Source organism: Cyprinodon tularosa, unplaced genomic scaffold (assembly GCF_016077235.1).
Source record: "Cyprinodon tularosa strain WSP-4 unplaced genomic scaffold, ASM1607723v1 ctg231, whole genome shotgun sequence".
NCBI classification, from domain to species: Eukaryota; Metazoa; Chordata; class Actinopteri; order Cyprinodontiformes; family Cyprinodontidae; genus Cyprinodon; species Cyprinodon tularosa.
In genome coordinates, this window is record NW_024038867.1 from 195,132 (window position 1) to 218,484 (window position 23,353).

The following is a 23,353-nucleotide window of genomic DNA, read 5'->3' on the forward strand; positions in this document are numbered from 1 at the left end:
GCAGTCGATCACTAGTGGAAAAAAAAAAAAAAAAAAAATTTACAAGAAAGACAGAATAGGACTGAATACAGGAAAACTATAAAATATGTCCATATCTCTTTTAAAACATAACTTATTTTAAAAAAGAATTATCATTTATTTGTCCCTCAGTAGTAAGATGTATCTGTGTCGAATACACGGGGAAATGGTATCACACAATGGCATAATAATTATAAACAAGTATAAAAAAATAAAATATTTCCACAAATGTATCACAAGTACATACAGTACTTGATACCGACCGACAATGATTGTTTTGTCTGTTTTACAAACAGAGAATCTACACTTCAGTTATCTATTTCTCTAACCCAGACTTGAATCGTCGTCTAATCGTTGATTTTACCATAAATTATATCATATTGTAATTATTAATATTTTTGCCTTTAACAGCAAGGAATCTTTACCTTTACAAAAATGTCACAAAGTGAAAATTATTTTTGACTATTTTAATTAAAATCTGTGTCAAGTTTGACATTTTTTTTTACCCAAATACAAGCCGAATACAAAAGCCCTAAAATCTTAAGAAAACAAAATTTAACAAAAGGGCAACCAGTGAAGAGGAACCATTAAAACATAGGCACACAATTTAAACACAACAAAGACAACACGGTTAGCCACCAATATATTTTGGCAACCATGCTGAATCCGTAGCACATTTCCAAACACAGAAACTCTATCCTCGGCAGTAGGAATGGAAGATAGAAGAGGAAGAGTAATTTTCAGCAACACTGCTGAATAGTCTATAACAGGTGTTAGATTTCCATCTTGTTCTGTTGTTTGGGTCTGCCAAGTTGCTTGGTTGGCCCAATGCGGGGCCCAGCGTGCGTCCGCTGGTGTTGCCGCAGACCCTGCCTGTAGATGAAACTCTTTTCACACTGCCCACACTTGTAGGGTCTCTCTCCAGTGTGGAGCCTGTGGTGGACCTTCAGTTCCTCGGCTCTGGAGTAGCCTTTCCCACAGACGCTGCAGATGAACGGCCTGTCCTTAATGTGGGTCTGGTAGTGTGCATTTAGGTAGGAGTTGATCTGAAACGTCTTTCCGCAGATGGAACAGGCATAAGGCCTCTCCCCGGAGTGCTGCATCTCGTGAAGTTTGAGGGAGGAAGCTGTGTGGAAACCTCTGCCACAGAGCGAGCAGAGGAAAGGTTGCTCACCCGTATGGATGCGCTGGTGAATTTGTATGTAGCTCTCATTGATGAACCTCTTGCCGCAGTCCGGGCATGAGTAGCGCTTCTCCTTGATGTGTGTTTTCATATGCTCTCCCATCTTCTCTTTGTCTTCAAACTGAATGCCGCAACGGCGGCAGAAGAGAAACTGTGACACGCTGTGTTCGGCTGGTTCCGATCCAGCTGTTGCCTCGCGGTGTGAAGTGACGTGATGGGCCTGTAAAGCCGACTGGCTTTCGCAGTCTTTCCCACACTCTAGACAGTGCAGGGACGACCGGATTTTAGATTCCCCTGGCAGGGACTTCAAATATTCAGAAAGATCAGATGGGGTTGGATTCACCTCGTCTTCTAAGTCTGCAGCATCTTTTTGACCTATAAAAGAGAACAGAGATATTATCCATGCTTTAGAGTAAACAACAGGTCATATAGATCATTTCGATTGGCAAACGGTCACCGTTATGCAAAGGAAGCTGGCTGTTTACTGAAGTCTATATTCAAGCTTTTTATTGGAAAGTTGTGTGGAAGGAAAGGAGTTTGTATAAAAAGGCATGTATGCAACAAGGGTATTGGCAGCTTTAACAGGGATGGGAACATAAACCCATTCAAGGATTTTTTTTTTGGAGATTCACAGTTTGTGGACTGTAGCCAGTGTTTAAAAAAAAACAACAACATATAGCCTTAAGGAGATCCAGAAGATGGGTTCAGTTGTTAAGTAAGGTTTATAGTGGGTTTTCAAGTAAATTTACATTTTGCATTTCACAAAAAAAAAAAAAAAAAAAAAAAAATCATGTTGAGATAAACATAGAGGGCCACAGATTCCAGGATGGTTGAGATCCTGTGTGAAGTTTCCACTTATGTAATGATTTGTGGAACCATACCATCTTTATTTAGTCCACAAGCTGTGAATTCTGCTTTTACAGTTTTTATGTTATTCTCTATTACTCATAAGGCTGTAAAAAGCACCAATACCTGCATTACTGGATGTGGTAACACTGGTTTATTGTCCAGCAATCTAACCCCTCGGTTCTACTAGATGTGGAAGCAGTGTTTACGCCCCACGGGCCGTTCCACTTCAGCTGATGGCAGCAATTATAGTCATTCACAGTGTTTCCACTGGGCGTGAGGCAGCTGTTATGCTTGCTGCTCCAACTAGACGTCAATCAAGAGCAGATCATATCTGTCAGGTAGTTCGTTTGGCATTCAGTTGATGAAAAGCAAAGTGAATCCAGGTGAGCATTGAATCATAAAAAAAAACTATATATTTGAACTAACTTTACTGGTTTATTGTTCTGTTTAAAGGCTACAAGTGCAATACTATAGCGCCATGATGGAATGCTGATGTGATCTGAATCTAATGCGACTTTCACACCGGACGAGCTTTGGGCAGCCAAAGCAGCTGCTTTACATGCATCTATGTTTGACGTGCATCAAGGCGCTTTAAAAGGTCTTGTAGCGTGTTTCGAACAGCAGCAGCAGCAGCGCATCATGTCACATCTAAGCAGCTGAAGCAGTGGCTCTTGACCTTCTGAGCATTTGAGGAGCATGACATGCCTCACAAGCAGCAGCTGCTGGAGTTGGAAAAATTGAACTGTTGCTGCTCCAAGAGCCACATCAGCCAATCAGAAAGCTGATCCGGAAGCTGGCAGGGAGACAGACACAGCACTGCTGATGCAGAACGCTATGATCACTCCATTGAAACAGTTTATTGAGGCCTGAATTAACTTAAAATGACAAAACCTGCCAGCAAAAAATGTTTGCTTTTATTATTCTGTTGCCTGCAGTTTGCACCACATACCTGAAAAACGTTAACATCTACTTCGATTCACCACAAACCGTAGGGGAAAAACCCCAAGAGGAGCCCCGGTCTGAGGCAGCTGCTGCTGGGGATTCCCAGTGACAGTGCATCACCGATTTGAGGGGATCTTAGTGCCTCCAACAGCAAAATAATATTTTCAGGCAGGATCGCAATCTTGATGAACTGACTGCACAGACGAAGTTTTGAGGTGGACTTTCTCAGAAAAAAATATAGTAAAACTACTTTTTACCCACCGATCACGGCTAGTATAGCAAAGCCGCTCTCTGCTATTTACACTTTACTGGACGCACCTTAGGCGCATCAAAGACACTCTTAAGGCACGTCTGACCTTGATGTGTACAAGCATAAAAAAATGAAGCAGCAGATGCTTTTTTGCTAGTCAAAGAGCGTCTGGTGTGAAGGTAGCATAACCACGCAGAGTTGCTCATACACGCTGCTCCCACACCTAGTGGAACGGAGGGGTAATAGACTTTTTCAAGATAGAAATTTTTGGATTAAAATGATCCCCAATGGTTAAAACAGCATCTATAAATATTAGAAACATAGCTGCGTGTAATGGATCAGTATTATTTAGAAGTTCACTTTTAGAACAGTTATACAGAAATAAAAGAACTTTTTTGATGATCTCCAGTTTGCGAAGCACTGTTGAAGGCTCTCACCAAGGTGGACTTTGAAGTGCGTTTTGAGATTCCCTTTCTGATTAAAGCCCCGACCACAAATGGAGCAGCAGTAGGGTTTTTCCCCCGTGTGGATAAGCTCGTGTCGCTCTAGTTTGTACGCATGGGGAAATTCTTTGCCACAAACAGAACAGCGGTACTCAATTTTCTCCTTGGGTTGTTTCAGGAGCTCAGGAGGGATTTCTATTGGTCCACTGAAAATCTTTCTCCGAGGACCACGCTTCCCTATAAAGAGGAAAAACAATAAAAATAGAAAAAAAGACATGACATTAGTTAAAACTACCACACCTGCTCCAAACTGTGTTTACCATTTTTGGTGTTTTATAGCTGTTTCTTCTGCCTTCACAAAAAAAGTAAGGAAAAGCCAAACACCAGGTTATTGAGAGATGTTTGAACTGAACAGTTAAATTAGGCCCTGCCTTCAGCATTAGTAAAAAATCTCTGGATATCAAGTCCATATCTCCACCACACTTGCAAGATCATCTAGAAAAAACATCTCACATTTGAAGGCTTTCTTTAAAAGTCTGTATTCATAAAAGGTTCAAACACACACAGAAATAGAATCAACATTTAGGAAAACATCATTGCTTGTGTGAACCAGTCCTTCCATTAATGCTGGCCTCAATTTGAACTAAGAGGAGTTCTGAGCTTAGAATAAAAAGCAGGAACATTAGCTGACAAAGTCCTAAGAGGACTAGAGTTCAAATTTAAAAGGACGACAATCCACTGACAGCATCAAATCAACAAAGTTAAAGAAACTTTTACAATAAACTAATCAGACACATATTATTGTAAGATCTATTCCTGTGAGCATGACACTCTTCTGCCCCAATCAATAAAAAATGGTTACAGTCATTTTCAATAAGTTAGAAAATCAATAACGTTTATTTCAGTACCACCACTAAAAATCATTTGGTTCTTAAATATAGAAGTGATGGATTAACTTGTTATAGGAGCTAATTTCTGATTTTAGGCCTCAAACTTTAATTTTAATTGAATAAATCTTGTCATTTGAAGTTATCTTGCTACATTGACAGATAATCTCACTTGTTTTGAGAACCTTTGACCTCAGATTAAATGGTTTTTTTGCTTATCATTAGATGCTTCACTGTTGCAGTGTAAATGAAATACATTAAATAAGTTAATTACACCTAGACTGATGTTTTCAAGCCTTTATTTCAGTTCATTTCCTCTCATAGGGGTTGGTTGGGTTCAGCTCACAGCAGGCATGACATCTGAGATTAACTACATATGACCCATTAAAATAGCTCTACTTGAGCCATTGTTGTATCTAAAAGGGGATTGATGATTATTTGCACTTTTCTCATCACATAATCTTTCATCAAATCATTGCTACAACAAAGATAGAAACTGATCAAATGTCCTAATTCACCCTGATCCACTAGGAACAATTTTTTTTTATCTGCAGTTAAAAAGTCATAACTCAGGATGTTTAAAGAATCCCCTGCAAGAAAACATCTGGTGCTTCTCTTACCTGTTGAAACACTTTTCTTTTCTACCTCAGCAGACGGTTTGGGTCCTTTCTTCCGTAAAGGTCGTTTTGCTGTGCAGAAAAAAAGTATCTGTTCTAAAAAATACTAAATCAACGATTGTGTTAACAGTTTTAAAAACACTATTATCCATAGAGAGGGATTTATCTATAGAGAAAAACAAAAAAATGAAATAAAGGGATCCAACTGATTTTGTTATCTTCAGGTATCTGAACTTGGTCATCTTAACACAGTTTTAATGGTACTTCTCAAACCCCACACTGCAAAATCTTAAACAGAACTACCAACAAACTAGACCGTATATGACTAAATATATTCACATCTAGAGCTTTCTAAAATTTTCTAAAATTCCTTGTCAGATAAAATAATCCAAAGTGTCATTATTTACAAACTTACCAGTAACACAGGGGATTGTTTCTGAATTTATTTTCTCTGGTTCTGCATAGTTGCAAATATTTCTTCTTCTTCTGCTTCTCCTTGATACTTCAAAATAAACAAAAACAGTGAATCTTTAAAAGAAAAGCAACATGCTATTTGTCATATTTAACTAGAAAAGCTCTTTAAGAGCAGAGATCTCCTCAAACCAGAAACTTTTGTTCCATATTGTGGATTCCACCTATAGCTTAATCTCAGAGATATGCTGGATCATTACCAAATTTAACCAAATCATTTCTTGGTATGAGGCACACCTATGGTAATAAAAAAAGGATCAATATCTGTTTAAAATCTTTAAAATATATCTGTTACCAAACAGTGTTCTTTTTGTCAATGATGGCGAAATAATTTTGTTGACGCTCCTGATGAGCTAAACGTTGAGCTTTGATGACTAGTAATAGGCTAGAGTTTTCCTCAATGAGACAAGACTAAATAAAAATTAGCGGTTGGTCGGTCAGACATTTAAACTGTATCATTGTGCTGTAACCTGCTAAGCAGCATCAGCAGTGCACATTCTGCATGACCACATATGGATCATGGCAGCAGCAGCAGGGGTGAAAATAACCCGGAATCGTCCGGTACTACGCGCTCAACTCTGACAAATTCTGCTCTTCCAGCTGTACTTGTGCAGATATGCGTATTTGCACATGCGTAGCTCAGAGCCTACACTTTATACTCCACACTGATGATTCACTCCTGTAAATTCCTGTTCTCGCTACTTAATAAAGTATGTGGCTTATCATCTTCTGCCAAGTCTAAAAATCCCTTTGTCTATCAATACTATCAATATTTTATTTATTCCAGTTCACAAGAGGTAATACTAAATATTCTTTAATTTCTACCAGAATTAATCCCTAAATTATATCCAAATAAAATATTTCATTTCATTCTGTTTGAATATTTCTTTCTCATAGTTCTCATTTCTATTTATTCAAAGATGATGCAAATGTTTCCTTGTATTGTCATAAAACATTTTCTATTTTTCCTTTTAATGTCAACAATTTAGTTAGCATATTCATTCAATTTAGATCTGGATTGCCATGGCATTAAAATCAGAATCAGAAATACTTTAATAATCCCAGAGGGAAATTACTTTGTACAAGGCAATTATGTAGGTTCTCTCTGTATTTTTTTTATATTAAAACCCTGTGAATTTACAGGTGCTGGTCATAAAATTAGAATATCATGAAAAAGTAGATTGATTTCAGTAACTCCATTTAAAAAGTGAAACTTGTATATTATATTCATACATTACATACAAACTCATATATTTCAGATGTTTATTTTGTTTAATTTTGATGATTACAAATGACAACAAATGAAAATCTCAAATTCATCATATCAGAAAATTAGAATATTACTGAAGACCAATAAAAACAAAGGATTTATAGAAATGTTGGCCAACTGAAAAGTATGAACATGAAAAGTATGAGCATGTACAGCACTCAGTATTTAGTTGGGCCTCCTTTGGCCTGTATTACTGCAGCAATGCGGCGTGGCATGGAGTCGATCAGTCTGTGGCACTGCTCAGGTGTTATGATAGCCCAGTTTGCTCTAATAGTGGCTTTTAGCTCTTCTGAATTGTTGGGTCTGGTGTATTGCATCTTCTTCTTCACAATACCCCATAGATTTTCTATGGGGTTAAGGTCAGGAGAGTTTGCTGGCCAATTAAGAACAGGGATACCATGGTCCTTCAACCAGGTACTGGTAGCTTTGGCACTGTGTGCAGGTGCCAAGTCCTGTTGGAAAATGAAATCTGCATCTCCAAAAAGTTGGTCAGCTGCAGGAAGCATGAAGTGCTCTAAAACTTCCTGGTATGTGGCTGCGTTGACCCTGGACCTCAGAAAACACAATGGACCAACACCAGCAGATGACATGGCACCCCAAACCATCACTGACTGTGGAAACTTTACACTGGACTTCAAGCAACGTGGATGAAGTGCCTCTCTTCTTTTCCTCCAGACTCTGGGACCTTGATTTCCAAAGGAAATGCAAAATTTACTTTCATCAGAGAACATGACTTTGGACCACTCACCAGCAGTCCAGTCCTGTTTCTCTTTAGCCCAGGCAAGACGCTTCTGACGCTGTCTGTGGTTCAAGAGTGGCTTGACACAAGGAATGCGACAGCAGAAACCCATGTCTTTCATACGTCTGTGTGTGGTGGTTCTTGAAGCACTCACTCCAGCTGCAGTCCACTCTTTGTGAATCTCCCCCACATTTTTGAAGGGGTTTTGTTTCACAATCCTCTCCAGGGTGCGGTTATCTCTCTTGCTTGTACACTTTTTTCGACCACATCTTTTCCTTCCCTTCGCCTCTCTATTAATGTGCTTGGACACTGAGCTCTGTGAACAGCCAGCCTCTTTAGCGATGACCTTTTGTGTCTTGCCCTCCTTGTGCAAGGTGTCGATGGTCGTCTTTTGGACAACTGTCAAGTCAGCAGTCTTCCCCATGATTGTGTAGCCTATAGAACTAGACTGAAAGACCATTTAAAGGCTTTTGCAGGTGGTTTGAGTTAATTAGCTGATTAGAGTGTGGCACCAGGGGCCATCAATTTTGAACCTTTTCACAATATTCTAATTTTCTGATATGATGAATTTGAGATTTTCATTTGTTGTCATTTGTAATCATCAAAATTAAACAAAATAAACATCTGAAATATATGAGTTTGTATGTAATGTATGAATATAATATACAAGTTTCACTTTTTAAATGGAATTACTGAAATCAATCTACTTTTTCATGATATTCTAATTTTATGACCAGCACCTGTAAATCTACGTTGACCCCTGAGCAGCGGTAACCAAGAGACCAATTCTCAGAAATAAAGCCAAAATTGGCAAAGTAGAAAGAAAAATGTTTTTGTTCTTTGCTTTTTTGGAGCTATTAAGATTTTATTGAACTGTGTGTAATGCATAATTCATAGTAGATCAGGAAGTCTTTGCTTTGGAATGGAAACCTTGTATGTCTAAACCATTCCGTTATTCTACATTTTGTTAGCTTGTCTTTCTGCTATATTAACAGAATAAGATCTGCTATTTTCACAGCTTGTGTGAGACACGTTTTTTTAATAAAGTAGGACATTCATTCATTAAAATAAGTTTATTTGAATTCTATAAATCAAAGTTTTCTGCCCAACAGCAATGATGAACGGCACGGCAGCATTCTATACCCGGCAGTTGTATCTAGGCAAGAGCTGTCAGTCTGGTAAAGGATCTGGCTGTTATTCGAAATTGCAAAGGTTAACTTTTTTTTGCAATATAAAACTGACTAAAACCTTTTTAGTCGACTAAAACCGACTAAAACTATCACATATAGTAATGACTAGAATGCGACTAAGACTAATAATAGTTTTCTTCCTGTCAAAAACAACACTGTTACCAAACCAACAAATTAAAGGAGAAGTTCACTTTTTAACACTTTAAGCCCATTTTCTGTAGTGTCCAGGATGAAATCGAATGATCGACACCAAAATTTTGACAATTGGTCCTGTCTCTGCTTTTTGGCTCATTTAGAATCCACCCCTGGCTGCTTCAGAACGGCTTCCATAGTGCACGTCCGAATCAAGAATCCACCTTTCGTATTCCATTTTCAGAGTTTTTTAAAGTGTTTAACAGAGACGTTAGCACCTCGACGTCGGAGTACACAGAGTGAAGCGAAAAGACTACAACTGTGTAAACAGGCCCCATTTCCGTTTCCGGTGGCAGGGGAATATTGACTATTCCAACAGAACTCAATGGGATTTACAAAATGCTAAATAAAACACTACAGGAACGTTTTTTCTTTACGAAACTTTTTTTGGAACGTCATTGAACAGCGCTGACGACCCGGTGAGTAGCATATTTTAAAAAAAGAACGTTTAAGGTTGTTTTAAGGACATTATCGGACATGCTCTATGGAAGCCATTCTAAAGCAGCCAGGGGGTGATTCTGCATGAGCCAAAAAGCAGAGACAGGACCAATTGTCAAAATTTTTGTGTCGATCATTCGATTTCATCCTGGACACTACAGAAAATGGGCTTAAAGTGTTAAAAAGTGAACTTCTCCTTTAAGTCAACAAACATGAGCAAAAACATAAAATCCTCTGCATAAATGCCATTAGATCAGCTAATGGAGTTTCAGGGAGAAATTCATGTACACTTACAAATCAAATGAATTTATTTAATGCTGTTTTAAACTTTTTTTTCAATAAGTGCAAAATAGTTTATCAAACTTTAATGAAGTCAAAAGCTAGACTTTTTATTCAGAAGGTACAATCTATTGTGGGTTTATTGGGGATACATCTCATTATTTTATTCCTTGAACTAAAGGCTCTACAAAGTTTTTTTAACTGGCTATTGTCTATTAACTTCTGCTTTGTAATACAAACTGGTATAGCTTGTAGTTTCTCATTGGAAGCTTTAAAGATAAAGATTTCCTCATAACACAGTTTAAACCCAAATGCCGCAGCTTAACCATGAATTGGGAAGTAGCCAAGTGAAAGAAGAGCTAGCTGTAAGACTGACAGCCTCTAGAACGATGGCATGGTAGAGCAACCCAAATGAAAACAAAATAAATGTCTTCTAAAGAACACTTTTATAACCACATGAAAACAAAGATTGTTCTGTGGCAAAGTCAATTTCAGTTTTAAAATGTAAAGATAGAACCAACTATAAAGCCTGGTGCTAGTGCTATTAAACTGTGGGATGATTTAATGCTAGAGATAGTGGTGTAATGCACCAACACAAAGTCACACATAACACAGACTGAAATACTAATAGGAGGAGGAATATCTCTAAATGTGTTTAACTTCACCCCAGATAAAAAAAACTAAGCAGTTTCAAGGAGCCAAAACACACAGAAAAACTAGCTTTAGAACGGATACAAAAATAGAGGGGGTAAATGGAAAGCTTGTTAATCAAAGGAGCTCTATCAGTTCTGCTAACTTAATATATGCAGACAAATTTATGGCAGAAAGTTGATGGCGACAGAAAGCCTGTGGTTGAGGCAATGAATGTATAAGGCCTTGGTTTATAGTTTGAAGCATGCTGGAATTTTAATTCCCTGATAAATCTTATATTGTCTATCCAAATATGTGTTTTAATTAGCAACTTAAATACAGAGCAGTTTAAAACCATAATTGAAAGCCCAGAAATATGTCATAATTTGTGTCCATAAGCAGTAGAAATATACTTTTAAGAACTGAGGAATAAGAAAAACTAACCTCCTTCATTTGTCTCAGAGTCCTCCCCACACAGCAGTGGAGAGCAGGAAGGCTGTCTCCTGAGTCTTCTTCCTAAAAGATCACACACAAGTAATGTGTTGTTACACCAGTTATAGCTAGAAAAAAATATATCTAAAGATCATTTTCAGTTGTACATCTTTTATGCTTCTAATAACCTACCAGTGCTAAACGGGACATGCTCTCCTTTTTTTGGGTTTTCCAAAGACTGCAGCCTAACCTTTTTTAGTCGTCTCCGTCGTGTTCTTGCTAGAAATGAAAAAGAAAACGGTTCCAAAAGAAAATCATGTTTTCTGTCTGTATATTTATTTTATTTTTCTCTAATATAGCACTTACAAGGATGTAAAGGTGAGATCTTTGTCGTCTTTATTACTCCTTCTTCCCATTTCCGTTCCTTGTCTTCCTCATCATCTTCTATAACTTCCATGATAAGTCCTGGACTACTGCTGTCCCTCTGGTTTTTGTCTTTCAGTTCAGAATCATCCAGAATGACTTCCTGTATTTACAACCAATAAAAAAACATCCGTTATAATAGCATAAAGATGCACTCCATATGTGTCTGTAAAGGATGTGGTCCAGAATGAAAAGAGGGTTTTATGTTGCTTTCATTTCAATGCTGGAAGGCAACAGTTAATTGGTGCTAACAATACTTGGTGAGAAACCTCAAAACTGCAGCTAACTGGTGCCTGCCTGAAGGAAAAAGAACACATAAAAATCCACTATTTTTGAGGCTTCGTGTGTGGCCATATATTTACCAACAAACACATTTTAAAGCTTTGTTTTTAGATAAAACCCTCCATCTTCCAAAAACTGAAGACACTATATTTATAACTGCTATGGTTTTTCTAATATCATCCACCGAGCACAACAAAGCTTGAGGGAAAAACAGATTTATAGTGGATGACATAACACAGCAGCGTGGAGAGGGATGGTTTTCTGATGAGGCTCATACATTTTTACCTCGCTGTCAAGCCCACATCTTTTGCTCTACAGCCATCATTTTTGGTCAGTTTGTAGACTGAAGCTTCTGTTTTCACACAATGTCCTGGAATTATTGTTTGAGTTGTCGTTTTCCTTAAAACCCCTCCAGACCGACCAAAAAGTGACTAACTTTGAGGGGATTTTACATAGTAATTGAAGAAGCAGACAACAGAAAAGCAGCTGTGAGAAACTGTTTTTATATCATCATAAATATTTTTCTGAATGAAATACAGACATGAAATTAAATTCAATTGAAGAAGAGGGATGGCTGTCGTTCAGGATGATACAATTTTTTTTTATTTTAAATCTGCAGCTTTCGTAGGGCGGTCATTTTTTGGGGGGATTTTTGTCCACCTCTTAACATGGATCCCTAAGAATGATGAGCACAAATGCAGGTGTGACGAACCATTTTTCCATCGTCCTAAATATTTTTCTTAATGACATAAAGGCATGAAATAACCCACAATCGAGGACAAGGGATGGCTATCGCTGATGGTAAAATAATCTTTAAAAATCCCTGTATAGTTTTCGTTCTTTGTGGTTTTTGAACATCTGCGCTTTCTCTTTAACATATAACTTAATTCAATCTAACCAGACAAGCAGGTGTGACAAATCTTTTTGTTTGTTGTTCCCAGTATGCTTGTGAATGAACTACAGATATGAAATAAACCACAATCGAAAACGAGGGAAAGCTGTTGCTTAGATTGAACAAATTTTTTGAAAACCATTCATGGTTTTCTTGCAGCGCTTATTTGTTCAGAAGGCTTTTTCCCTATTTTAAAGGCTGTGGAGTTAAAGGCACCCCGCGGACTTTTGTGACCTAAAGAGTTGATGCATATGAGTTATTTTAAATGATTCTTCAGGCCAATATACAGCACTTGATGCTATCAATGCTACAAGCAGGGCCCCCCTATTGAAATACCATCTTAAACACATTTAAATATTTTAAAAGATGGACCACTCTCTTTGCATCTTAAAAGAAAGCATAAAAATTACCTTCTCAGATTGAGAGACTTCAGTACAATCAGACTCTTGGTCAGAAATGGCTCCTGTAAAGATGGACAAAGACATACAAACAAATGATAGGAAAGCTAAAGTGTTTGCTAAAGTAAAATATTCAGTCCCAGCATAATTCATTCATAAAAGAAGGAACCTTGAAGTTCACAGATTGTGTCATGTAAACCTGAATGAGACCTGTACAGTCCCTTTGATCTCCAGGACTAGATTGCAACAAATTCAGTAAAACTTAATTCAGTCTAAAGGCTATAATGTTGTTACTGTGCTCAAAAAAAGGGGTTTCCCTCTATGAGCATTTTCAGCCTTACTGTGTGTGTGTGGGGTGGGGGTGGGGTTCTTCAGAATAAACATTTTATTCTTCTAATCTGCACTTTGTGGAGGTGTAGTGCAAAGATAACAATAATAATTTCCCCAGTCTCACAAGAAATGTACGCTTTAACCAACCGGGGAGCGATTGAGGGATATGGGCCTTTGCTCAGAGAGCCAGAGTGGCAGTCTGGGGCAGTGGGGCTTGAACTCAGAACCTCAGGATTCTAATCTCTATGCCTTAACCACTCGGCCACCAGTCCCCCCATGTACCCTCTCCCCCAAATATCTAGTTGAAGCTAATGTTAGGCCATCCTAATTTTCAAGTGATGCTATTTGTGATGCAGTTTATTTCTACTTTAGCAGAGGTTTTACAGTTGGAATAAATTACACAACCTCTAGAGCTTTGTGGGTACTTAAACAGTCAGGCAAGTTTGCCGAGCTGAACTCTGACCACATACTACCTTGTTGATGGAAGCCAGAAGACCACATAAAGAGGGACCATCCATGATTCTGGCTTTTCATTGTTGTGCATTTTTATTCTTGAAGGATAAATAAAGAGCAAGAGACTCAGCTTATATGCTGATGATGTAGGTAATGTAGGAGATCACTCTGAGAACTTTCTATGTATGAAAGTGTTGATGGTTGTTAGAACTTCTTTAGAAATGGCAGTAAGTAAACATTAGATTTCACACCTGACAGAAACAAGAAAGAGCTGTAAGGTAACTAACTTCCATCCCATTCCTTCATCTCTCCATCCGAGTTGATTAAACCTCCAATTTCCTCCACTGGTTCTTGCTCATCATCCTTTTGCCCCGTCTGAAGTCTTACAGTTAGATGGAGTGCAGAGGCCATCTGTGGATGGGTACGTCCAGAAGAATGCTAAGAGCAGAGCACACCTAACATCAAAAAGTGAAGATTTTTTCAAATTTTATTCATTAATTTGACAGCAATACTGGAAGAAGTTACAGATGTTTTAACTTTCTTGTCACTGACAGAAGTAACGGTTTAATTGCAAAATACAGCTGTGCTTAAAAGTTTGCATGCCCTTCTATTAAAAATCAGCTGCCAGTAAAATAAAATGCATAAGTAAAAATAAATGAAAATGATAAAAAATGGAAATCATGAAACTGATTTTTAAAAGATATACATACATATGTATATATTAGGGCTGCAACTAACGATTATTTACCATATTGATTCATCTGTCGATTATTTTTCCTATTAACCGATTAATAATTGTGTAGTCAAAGATTCCTTACAGAGGAATCTTTAATTCAAAATGTTTCTATATTGTTAAATTACTTTATTTAAATGACAGCCGTCCTCTTGGGTTGGGTTACTCGAAAACTTAGAGATTTTATGTGCATTAATATCTTTTTTTGTTTTGATACAAAACCATTTTTTTTCTGGGCTGTGAATTACATTTAAGATCAAGGCTGAAACAGTGAATTAAATTGATTACTAAAATATTTAACAGCTTGTTAAGTAATCAATTTAACAAGAGTTGATTGACTTAGGGACAGAGTTTATAAAACATGTAATTTTCTAATAGAAAACCCCAATCAGAGTAGTTACTAACCCAAAAACGACCATAAAAGATAAGAATCTTGCATTTAAGATAAAAAACCCTTAAATATGCTCTATTAAGAGCCCCTAAAGGGACGGTTTTAGCTACACTTGGAACCAGTTCTGTAAAAAAAAAGTCTATTAAACACCTTCTTTATTTAAGTATCATCACTCAACTAATAAAAAAAAGTCAATAGATTAATAGATTAGCAAAATAATAGTCGCATCCCTGCTTATGATTATACCAGAATCAACCTTTCCTTGTAATAGTTATCATAGAACTTTTGGATTGTTTACTGCATCATGTTTTTTTTTTTTTTTTTTGTTCAGATTTATTTAGGGCTAATTTAGATAGTATTTAAGATCTAACTGTAAGATGGAGCCTCTGTCTTCAATTACTATTTCATTTAACAGTTGTTGTCCACTTCTCTTTGTTTAATTTGATTTAGTAAAATCGTCCCAAATTTCTAACTAAAGTTTTGTGTAGCAGTTAAAGGAAAAAAAGGATTTAGTTAGGTTACATACCCTCCCATTAAAGAAAATGATGAATTCACACTAGTAATTAAAATAACACCAAATTTGGTTCTGTTAAGTAATTTTTCACTGTTGCTGAGGACACCTATAAATATCCAGGGTATGTTCCTTTGTAGGTTTTCACTGTCTTCAAATGAGTCTTCAATTCTAAAACCTGTGACTGGAAATAAAAAGACGTTTCTCAGAGAATTGTATTTTATTGTGAACCATCTCCTTTAATCTTCCCATAACCTTCCTTTAAACTCTATCCTACTGAAAATATTTTCTTCTCTCTTATACACTGCTATTTTTAATATAGTTCTATCTAAACGGTCTCCCTCTTGTTTAAAAACATGCTATCCATCCGTTCTTTAGAGTAAAACTCAACCTATCCTTAACCTTCTTCCTACACCCCCCTATATAGATAACAGATCACCATCACTATCATTGCACATCATGATGAGTGGTCAACATGTAAGGGATGAAATTTTATTCACCTGAAACTAATTCTTGAAATTTCACAGACAGCTTCTCCACACTCATACATTTCCTTTATTTAATTGATAGTAAAAGTGCTACTGGGGGTCAGCAGAGTTTTCCTTTTCAAAAAGATCAAACCCACTGTTCAAAATGTTGGAATTTTCAGCTGCCTCTGCCAGAAATTAGGTTTTGTTTTAGCAAACCAACAAAAAAAAAAAGAGAGAAATATTACTGAAACAGTTTGGCCATATACAGGTGCTGGTCATAAAATTAGAATATCATGAAAAAGTAGATTGATTTCAGTAATTCCATTTAAAAAGTGAAACTTGTATATTATATTCATACATTACATACAAACTCATATATTTCAGATGTTTATTTTGTTTAATTTTGATGATTACAAATGACAACAAATGAAAATCTCAAATTCATCATATCAGAAAATTAGAATATTACTGAAGACCAATAAAAACAAAGGATTTATAGAAATGTTGGCCAACTGAAAAGTATGAACATGAAAAGTATGAGCATGTACAGCACTCAGTATTTAGTTGGGCCTCCTTTGGCCTGTATTACTGCAGCAATGCGGCGTGGCATGGAGTCGATCAGTCTGTGGCACTGCTCAGGTGTTATGATAGCCCAGGTTGCTCTAATAGTGGCTTTTAGCTCTTCTGAATTGTTGGGTCTGGTGTATTGCATCTTCTTCTTCACAATACCCCATAGATTTTCTATGGGGTTAAGGTCAGGAGAGTTTGCTGGCCAATTAAGAACAGGGATACCATGGTCCTTCAACCAGGTACTGGTAGCTTTGGCACTGTGTGCAGGTGCCAAGTCCTGTTGGAAAATGAAATCTGCATCTCCAAAAAGTTGGTCAGCTGCAGGAAGCATGAAGTGCTCTAAAACTTCCTGGTATGTGGCTGCGTTGACCCTGGACCTCAGAAAACACAATGGACCAACACCAGCAGATGACATGGCACCCCAAACCATCACTGACTGTGGAAACTTTACACTGGACTTCAAGCAACGTGGATGAAGTGCCTCTCTTCTTTTCCTCCAGACTCTGGGACCTTGATTTCCAAAGGAAATGCAAAATTTACTTTCATCAGAGAACATGACTTTGGACCACTCACCAGCAGTCCAGTCCTGTTTCTCTTTAGCCCAGGCAAGACGCTTCTGACGCTGTCTGTGGTTCAAGAGTGGCTTGACACAAGGAATGCGACAGCAGAAACCCATGTCTTTCATACGTCTGTGTGTGGTGGTTCTTGAAGCACTCACTCCAGCTGCAGTCCACTCTTTGTGAATCTCCCCCACATTTTTGAATGGGTTTTGTTTCACAATCCTCTCCAGGGTGCGGTTATCTCTCTTGCTTGTACACTTTTTTCGACCACATCTTTTCCTTCCCTTCGCCTCTCTATTAATGTGCTTGGACACTGAGCTCTGTGAACAGCCAGCCTCTTTAGCGATGACCTTTTGTGTCTTGCCCTCCTTGTGCAAGGTGTCGATGGTCGTCTTTTGGACAACTGTCAAGTCAGCAGTCTTCCCCATGATTGTGTAGCCTATAGAACTAGACTGAAAGACCATTTAAAGGCTTTTGCAGGTGGTTTGAGTTAATTAGCTGATTAGAGTGTGGCACCAGGGGCCATCAATTTTGAACCTTTTCACAATATTCTAATTTTCTGATATGATGAATTTGAGATTTTCATTTGTTGTCATTTGTAATCATCAAAATTAAACAAAATAAACATCTGAAATATATGAGTTTGTATGTAATGTATGAATATAATATACAAGTTTCACTTTTTAAATGGAATTACTGAAATCAATCTACTTTTTCATGATATTCTAATTTTATGACCAGCACCTGTACCAAAAAATAATCAACTAATTTTTGTTGCTCTATATAACTAAGATTAAACCACAAGGATGTAACTATCAGGGGACCAAGAGAAATACTCCCACTAAGGGACTCTTGGGACTTTATTGGGATTTTAAGAAATGTAGTTAATAAAATGAAAAATAATAATTTTGTTATAAGTGGTAAATATTTACTGCACTCTTTTTAGATATGCCCCTTTATTTACCAAGAAAAGCACAAAATACAATCTATAGCGTGTAGAACAGAGTATGTTTGCTTTATCCTGATTGTTTAATGTTAAAATAATACTTTTTTTTATATGAACCAATAAATAGCTGTTAAAAATTTAACCAGAGGTATGATGTAACCACTAAATTAAAGATCAGCCTAAAAATGTTTTCTAAATTGTGAATGATGGGTAAATGTTTGGGATTTTATGAATGCACAGCTTTTAAACTGTCAATGTGTGACAGTAAGTCAGCTGGCAATTTTAAACTTTGGTCTAAACCATAATTAGTGAATTTCCATCCTACTAGCAGAATGTAATAAAACTTTGAAAGAGCCTAAAAAGATCCTAAAGTCAATGGAGGGCCGATATCAATATATGACTGGATTGTAGTTTTACTAACAGAACTTATCTTTTTTATTTTTTTATTTTATGTGTTTCTTGTGTTTTTATGTGAGTGTGAATATGTGTGTGAAAGGTGTACTACTACTGCACAAAAATTGCCCATACTGGGACAAATAAATGCTACTGAACTGAACTAAAAAGTGTTTTAAAATTGCAATCAATGTGTGTTTCCAAATATTACAAAAAATACATATTATAATGATTAAATATAGACCAAAATATTTAATGGTTATGGTTTTATCATTATTTTTCCAAACAGAGCAGCCAGGAATCTTAATTTGCTATAACATTTCTTTTGGTTATATTTCACTTTTTTTTTTTTGTTACATATTACTGGTTTCTTCTTGTGTTTCTTGTGAATAAGACAAAGAACACTAAAACTATTGTAGTTCAACCTGTGGCTGTCCTATATTTGGACCAAAATAGGGAATATTTACAAACAGAGATGACATGAAATCAATTATAACCTGGCTTCTATTACCATTTTACCAAAACAATTTTTATAGTGGCATCCTGGTCTTCATGCACCATCTATCTAGCAATGAAAATGAAAGTGATGAAGCTTCACCTACAGCAGATAGCTGCACATGTCTACTCTGAATCACGTAAAATTATATTTGCAGGACTCTGTAACGGTTCCTGTTAGATGGGCTGCATCCTGGACTATGTGAATAACTCCACAAACAGCTTTGCAGCTTTCACTGCGGCTGGCTGGTGATAGAAGGCAGCGACAGCACAAACAGCCTCTGTGGGCCAAGCTAGTGGAATGTAACTGTGTAGCTAATTCTCCGCTGTGGACGTTACCTCAGTCATAATGCGCTGTGGGAGCCAGCTTTGGAGGATGGCATTAAACCCGCGACAGGAGAAATGGTTAAAGTCAAACTGAAGCGTTACTCCGGCAGCTTACAAGAACTACAAACTAATCTCTTTTTTTAATATTATAATTATTATTTTCCGGCCTTTTCTCTCGGGTGCCTTCTCTTCTTCGAGGTTTTAGATATCTTCGCCGCTGCTTACTGCCTCCTAGTTTCAGTCTTCCGAGGCGTGTTTGAACGCGTCATCTTTCTGTCTGTCAGTTCCAGTCTCCTTTAATCTGTGTGCAAGAAAAAGGTGTACATATTATGAGTTTATTTATTATTTGTGAAACTTAAACATTTCGGATTTTACTCAAGCAAAATCTATATATTTTGACCTAATGTTTGAGTTGAGTCGAATAACTTGCATGTCTAAGACAGAGGTAGATGGGCGGAGCTAGATGGGGGGCCAGGGGTGGCCATGCCCACCCTTAGCCAATCTGTGGCCACCCCTACCATTTATTTCCCTCTAATACAGATGGTGGCAGCAGTAATACTCTCAAGTGGACTATTCAAAACATAAAAAAAAAAAAATTGTTAATTATACACATTAAATATACTAACATCCAAGATGATAAGTACAGAATTAATGCTATTTTTAGAACTAGATTTTGTGTTATATGGGGTAAAGAGAAAACTGTGTTTCTATCCAGGAGTCTTCAGTGAAATCCTATATAATTAATAAAAACTTTTTAAAATAATCACTTTATGTTGATATTAGTGTTTGTAAATATCAATTTTATGAAGAATGTTTATTTATACAAGTAGGTAAGTAATGACAATGGTAAAGATTCATGCCCCAGAACTTAAAACTGAAAGTTTTATCCACTTTACCTTTTATCTAGAAATTACGGATGTTTGAATATATTCATCTATTTGTTAGCAAAGGCTGTGGAAAAGTATAGTTTGTCTTTATTTAGAAAATATGGATGTTTTGCTCATTAATTTTCCTGTTGGAACAGTGTAGATTGACTCTGAGGTTCTGGTGCCTATCCGCCTTTGGTCACCCCTCAGTGTACATTGGTTATTGCCTGGCCATCCTCATAAAAATGTTCTGGCTACGCCTCTGCATGTACTAATGTGAAATATATCGAAAATCTAAAAAAAGTGCCACACTAAAAATTGCAATTGTCAACATATAATTTAACAGTGTTTCAGGAATAAGCTTGACATTTAAGGGATTGGATGTTTTCTTTTTTTCAGACTTATAAGTCTTGATTAGAGACCTGAGCCTTGCTTGTAACTAGTGTTGTGCTGATGCCATTTTTTGGCCCCGATACCTGGCTGTGCAGTATCGGCCGATACCGATACCATAATAATATAAAATTATTGCCATCATGGCTTTGTCAAGCTGCTGCCTACCTTTGTGAAGCAGGAAAAAATCTAATACAAAGTGAATCCAGTAGAACTTTTTATTGCCTACCAGGAGTGGGTGACAATAGTTGAATAAACTTATGGCTCTCAAAATGGTATCCGTGTCCTATTTGTTGGTACTCGCCGATACCGACACCACCATTTTAGGGCAGTATTGGGGCCCCATCTGATACTGGTATCGGTATCTGTGCAACACTACTTGTAACCTTGGAACCTTTGTCTGAACCCTGGGACAAGGTGGGAAGGAGTCTGAAATGGCAACCTTGATAAATTAGTAACTGCTACAACCAGTGCCCAGTTTGAGAGCCTTCTATGATAGTTTCTTTATGAATATAAATTAAAAACAGTTAGATGCAATCTGTTTATCCATCTAATCATTTATTACGAGATTTTCTTCATATATACATTCAAAACAAATATGCAACCAAGGGGAGGAGGGGGGAGTTAAAATTGTTTAACATGCAATTTAGGGAAAATCACTAAATTTGCCTTTTTGTATCTCTACTTCTTTCTGTATCTCTACTTCTGTCTCCTTGAACCCCAGTCGGCCTCAGCAGATTGCTGCTCACACTGAGCCTGGTTCTGCTGGAGGTTTCTTCCTGTTAAAAGGGAGTTATTCCTCTCCACTGTTGCTACAAGCATGCTTAGTGTGAGGGATTGTCTTTGAGCCAATGAGTCGATGCAATCAACTGGTTTTCCTTAGAAAACTTTGAATCAATTTGACTGTATGATCTGGTGAACTGTAAAGTGCCTTGAGATGACATTGTTGTGAATTGGCTCTATACAAATAAACTGAACCGAAATGGAATATAACTCCAGTTCTGCCAGGAGAAGTAAACTGTTGTGGAATAGCCTACTAAGGCTTTTTATTTAAAATTTAATTGAAGATCTTTCCATAATATTCTCCTATTGTCTGTGAAATATGTATTTATGTGCTTAGCCTACTGTGTATTTTGGTAGATCTAATTAATTATATTCAGGAAAACTTTAGTCTGTTTTAATTTTAAACAGTGAGAAAAGGTAGCTATCTATTCTGTTTCAGGATGTTTATTCTTGCACTCTTTTAAAGACATACAGTCTGTATTGTTTTCAGTCTGATTGTCCAATATAAAAGAAAAAATATCATGTTAACTGTTTTTTTCTCATTAAAAAAATGTACAGAGCAGCAAATATATTTCAAACTCAGTTTTAAATCCTGAGATATAAGCACAATGCGTCATGAAGGCTTACAAGATAAGGAACTAGTTTCATTCTCCTCACAGAGATAAACAATCCGTCGCAGGCCACTTTAGACCAGAGGCTTCACTCGTGGAAACACCTGAACTTTGATCTCAAGCTACTTTTAAAAGTCATCAGCTGTGAGTTGAGCTTTAAACCGTAGAAGAAGAAAACGGACGGAACTAAACTGTTCTTCTTCGGGTGATCCTACTGTCGGGGGGCAACTAGCTCATCCTTGAAAAGAATATATGATGTTTTAATTCGATCTGTGTTGGACTATGGATGTATTGTTTATAAATCAGCTGCAAATTCTTTGTTGTTAGATTTAGATAGAATCCAAGCCAAAGCGCTTAGGATATGTAGTGGTGCTTTTCGAACATCTCCAGTTCCTGCTCTTCAAGTGATTACTGGAGAAATGCCACTGGACTTAAGGAGGATGAAACTGTCAATAAATTACTGGTTAAATTTACAAGGGCATGAGGAAAATCACCCTACTAAACAGATATTCAGAGAATGTTGGGAATATGGCCATAATATAAGGAGTTTTGGATGGGAAGGAAATATTTATGCAGAGTATTCTGGGATAAGTAATATAACATACTGTAAAACTGTAAGTACATCTAAAATTGCTCCATGGTTTTTCGAAATGCCAATAGTAAATTTAGAAACTAAAAAAATAGAAGAGTCTTGTGGAGGTTTGTATCAAATTATTCAGCAGCATTTAGAAGTAAGGTATGAAAATATGACACAAATATATACAGATGCATCAAAAGAGGAAAATGGTAAAACAGGAGTAGCAGTATATATTCCAAAAGAAAATATTTCTATCAAGAGAAGAACAACAGATAATTTATCAATTTTTTCAGCAGAGATGTTGGCAATTATTTTAGCATTGCAATGGGTGCTGGAGGTGAAGCCTAGAAATGTAGTTATCTGTTCAGATTCAATGTCTTGCCTGACTAGTTTTAAAAGTGGAAAATCTGAAAGCTGTCAAGATCTTTTAGATGAAGTCAGTTATTTAATGTATGGTATAAGGCAACAAAATATAAGTATTCAATTCACATGGGTTCCAGCACACAAAGGAATCTTAGGTAATGAAAAAGTAGATAAGTTAGCTAAAGAAGCAGTTAAAGTAGGAGAAATTGAATATGATGTCCCGCTAAGTAGAACAGAAATAAAAGTAATTATTAAAGATAAAATAAATAAGGTATGGCAGAAGAGATGGAATTTAGAAAAAAAAGGAAGACATTTATATAAAATACATAAAGATATTAGCATAGGATATAACAGTATAATGAGTAGAAGAGAGGAAATATGGATAAACAGGTTAAGGATTGGGCATACTAGTTTAAATGCAGGTCTAAAAATAATAGGGAAACATCCAACGGGTAATTGTTGTTATTGCGGAGAAATCGAAGGAGTAGAACATGTGTTGATCTATTGTAGCAAATATACAAAAGAGAGGAAAGAACTGCAAAGGGTAATGGGGAGTTCAGTAAAGATGGCAGATTTATTAGGGAAGCATCAATCAGATAAGATAATTAAAGCACTTATTAAATATTTAAAAGATACAGAATTAGCTGGGAGAATTTAGTGTGTGTATGTGCGTGTGTGTAAGTATAGATAGAATTTAGTTTCATGAAGATATAAAGATATACAGACATTATATTTCTGAATTACATCTCCGTCCAGTTG

At 36.8% G+C, this 23,353-nt stretch overlaps 1 protein-coding gene across 1 annotated transcript in view; it reads right to left on the bottom strand.

Annotated features, from left to right (window-relative positions):
• LOC119784689 (zinc finger protein 585A-like) overlaps nucleotides 1-19,232 on the bottom strand; it is a 38,157-nt gene extending 18,925 nt beyond the window's left edge. The window contains exons 1-10 of the mRNA XM_038286878.1: nucleotides 19,017-19,232; nucleotides 13,896-14,046; nucleotides 12,838-12,890; nucleotides 11,197-11,356; nucleotides 11,023-11,109; nucleotides 10,843-10,914; nucleotides 5,605-5,691; nucleotides 5,193-5,261; nucleotides 3,680-3,922; nucleotides 797-1,576 (exon numbers count right to left, since the gene is read on the bottom strand). Of these exons, the coding sequence (XP_038142806.1) occupies nucleotides 797-1,576; nucleotides 3,680-3,922; nucleotides 5,193-5,261; nucleotides 5,605-5,691; nucleotides 10,843-10,914; nucleotides 11,023-11,109; nucleotides 11,197-11,356; nucleotides 12,838-12,890; nucleotides 13,896-14,046; nucleotides 19,017-19,025 (1,711 nt within the window). The 5' untranslated portion in view covers nucleotides 19,026-19,232. The remainder of the gene's footprint in view (nucleotides 1-796; nucleotides 1,577-3,679; nucleotides 3,923-5,192; nucleotides 5,262-5,604; nucleotides 5,692-10,842; nucleotides 10,915-11,022; nucleotides 11,110-11,196; nucleotides 11,357-12,837; nucleotides 12,891-13,895; nucleotides 14,047-19,016) is intronic.
• Between the last annotated feature and the right edge of the window lie 4,121 nt (nucleotides 19,233-23,353).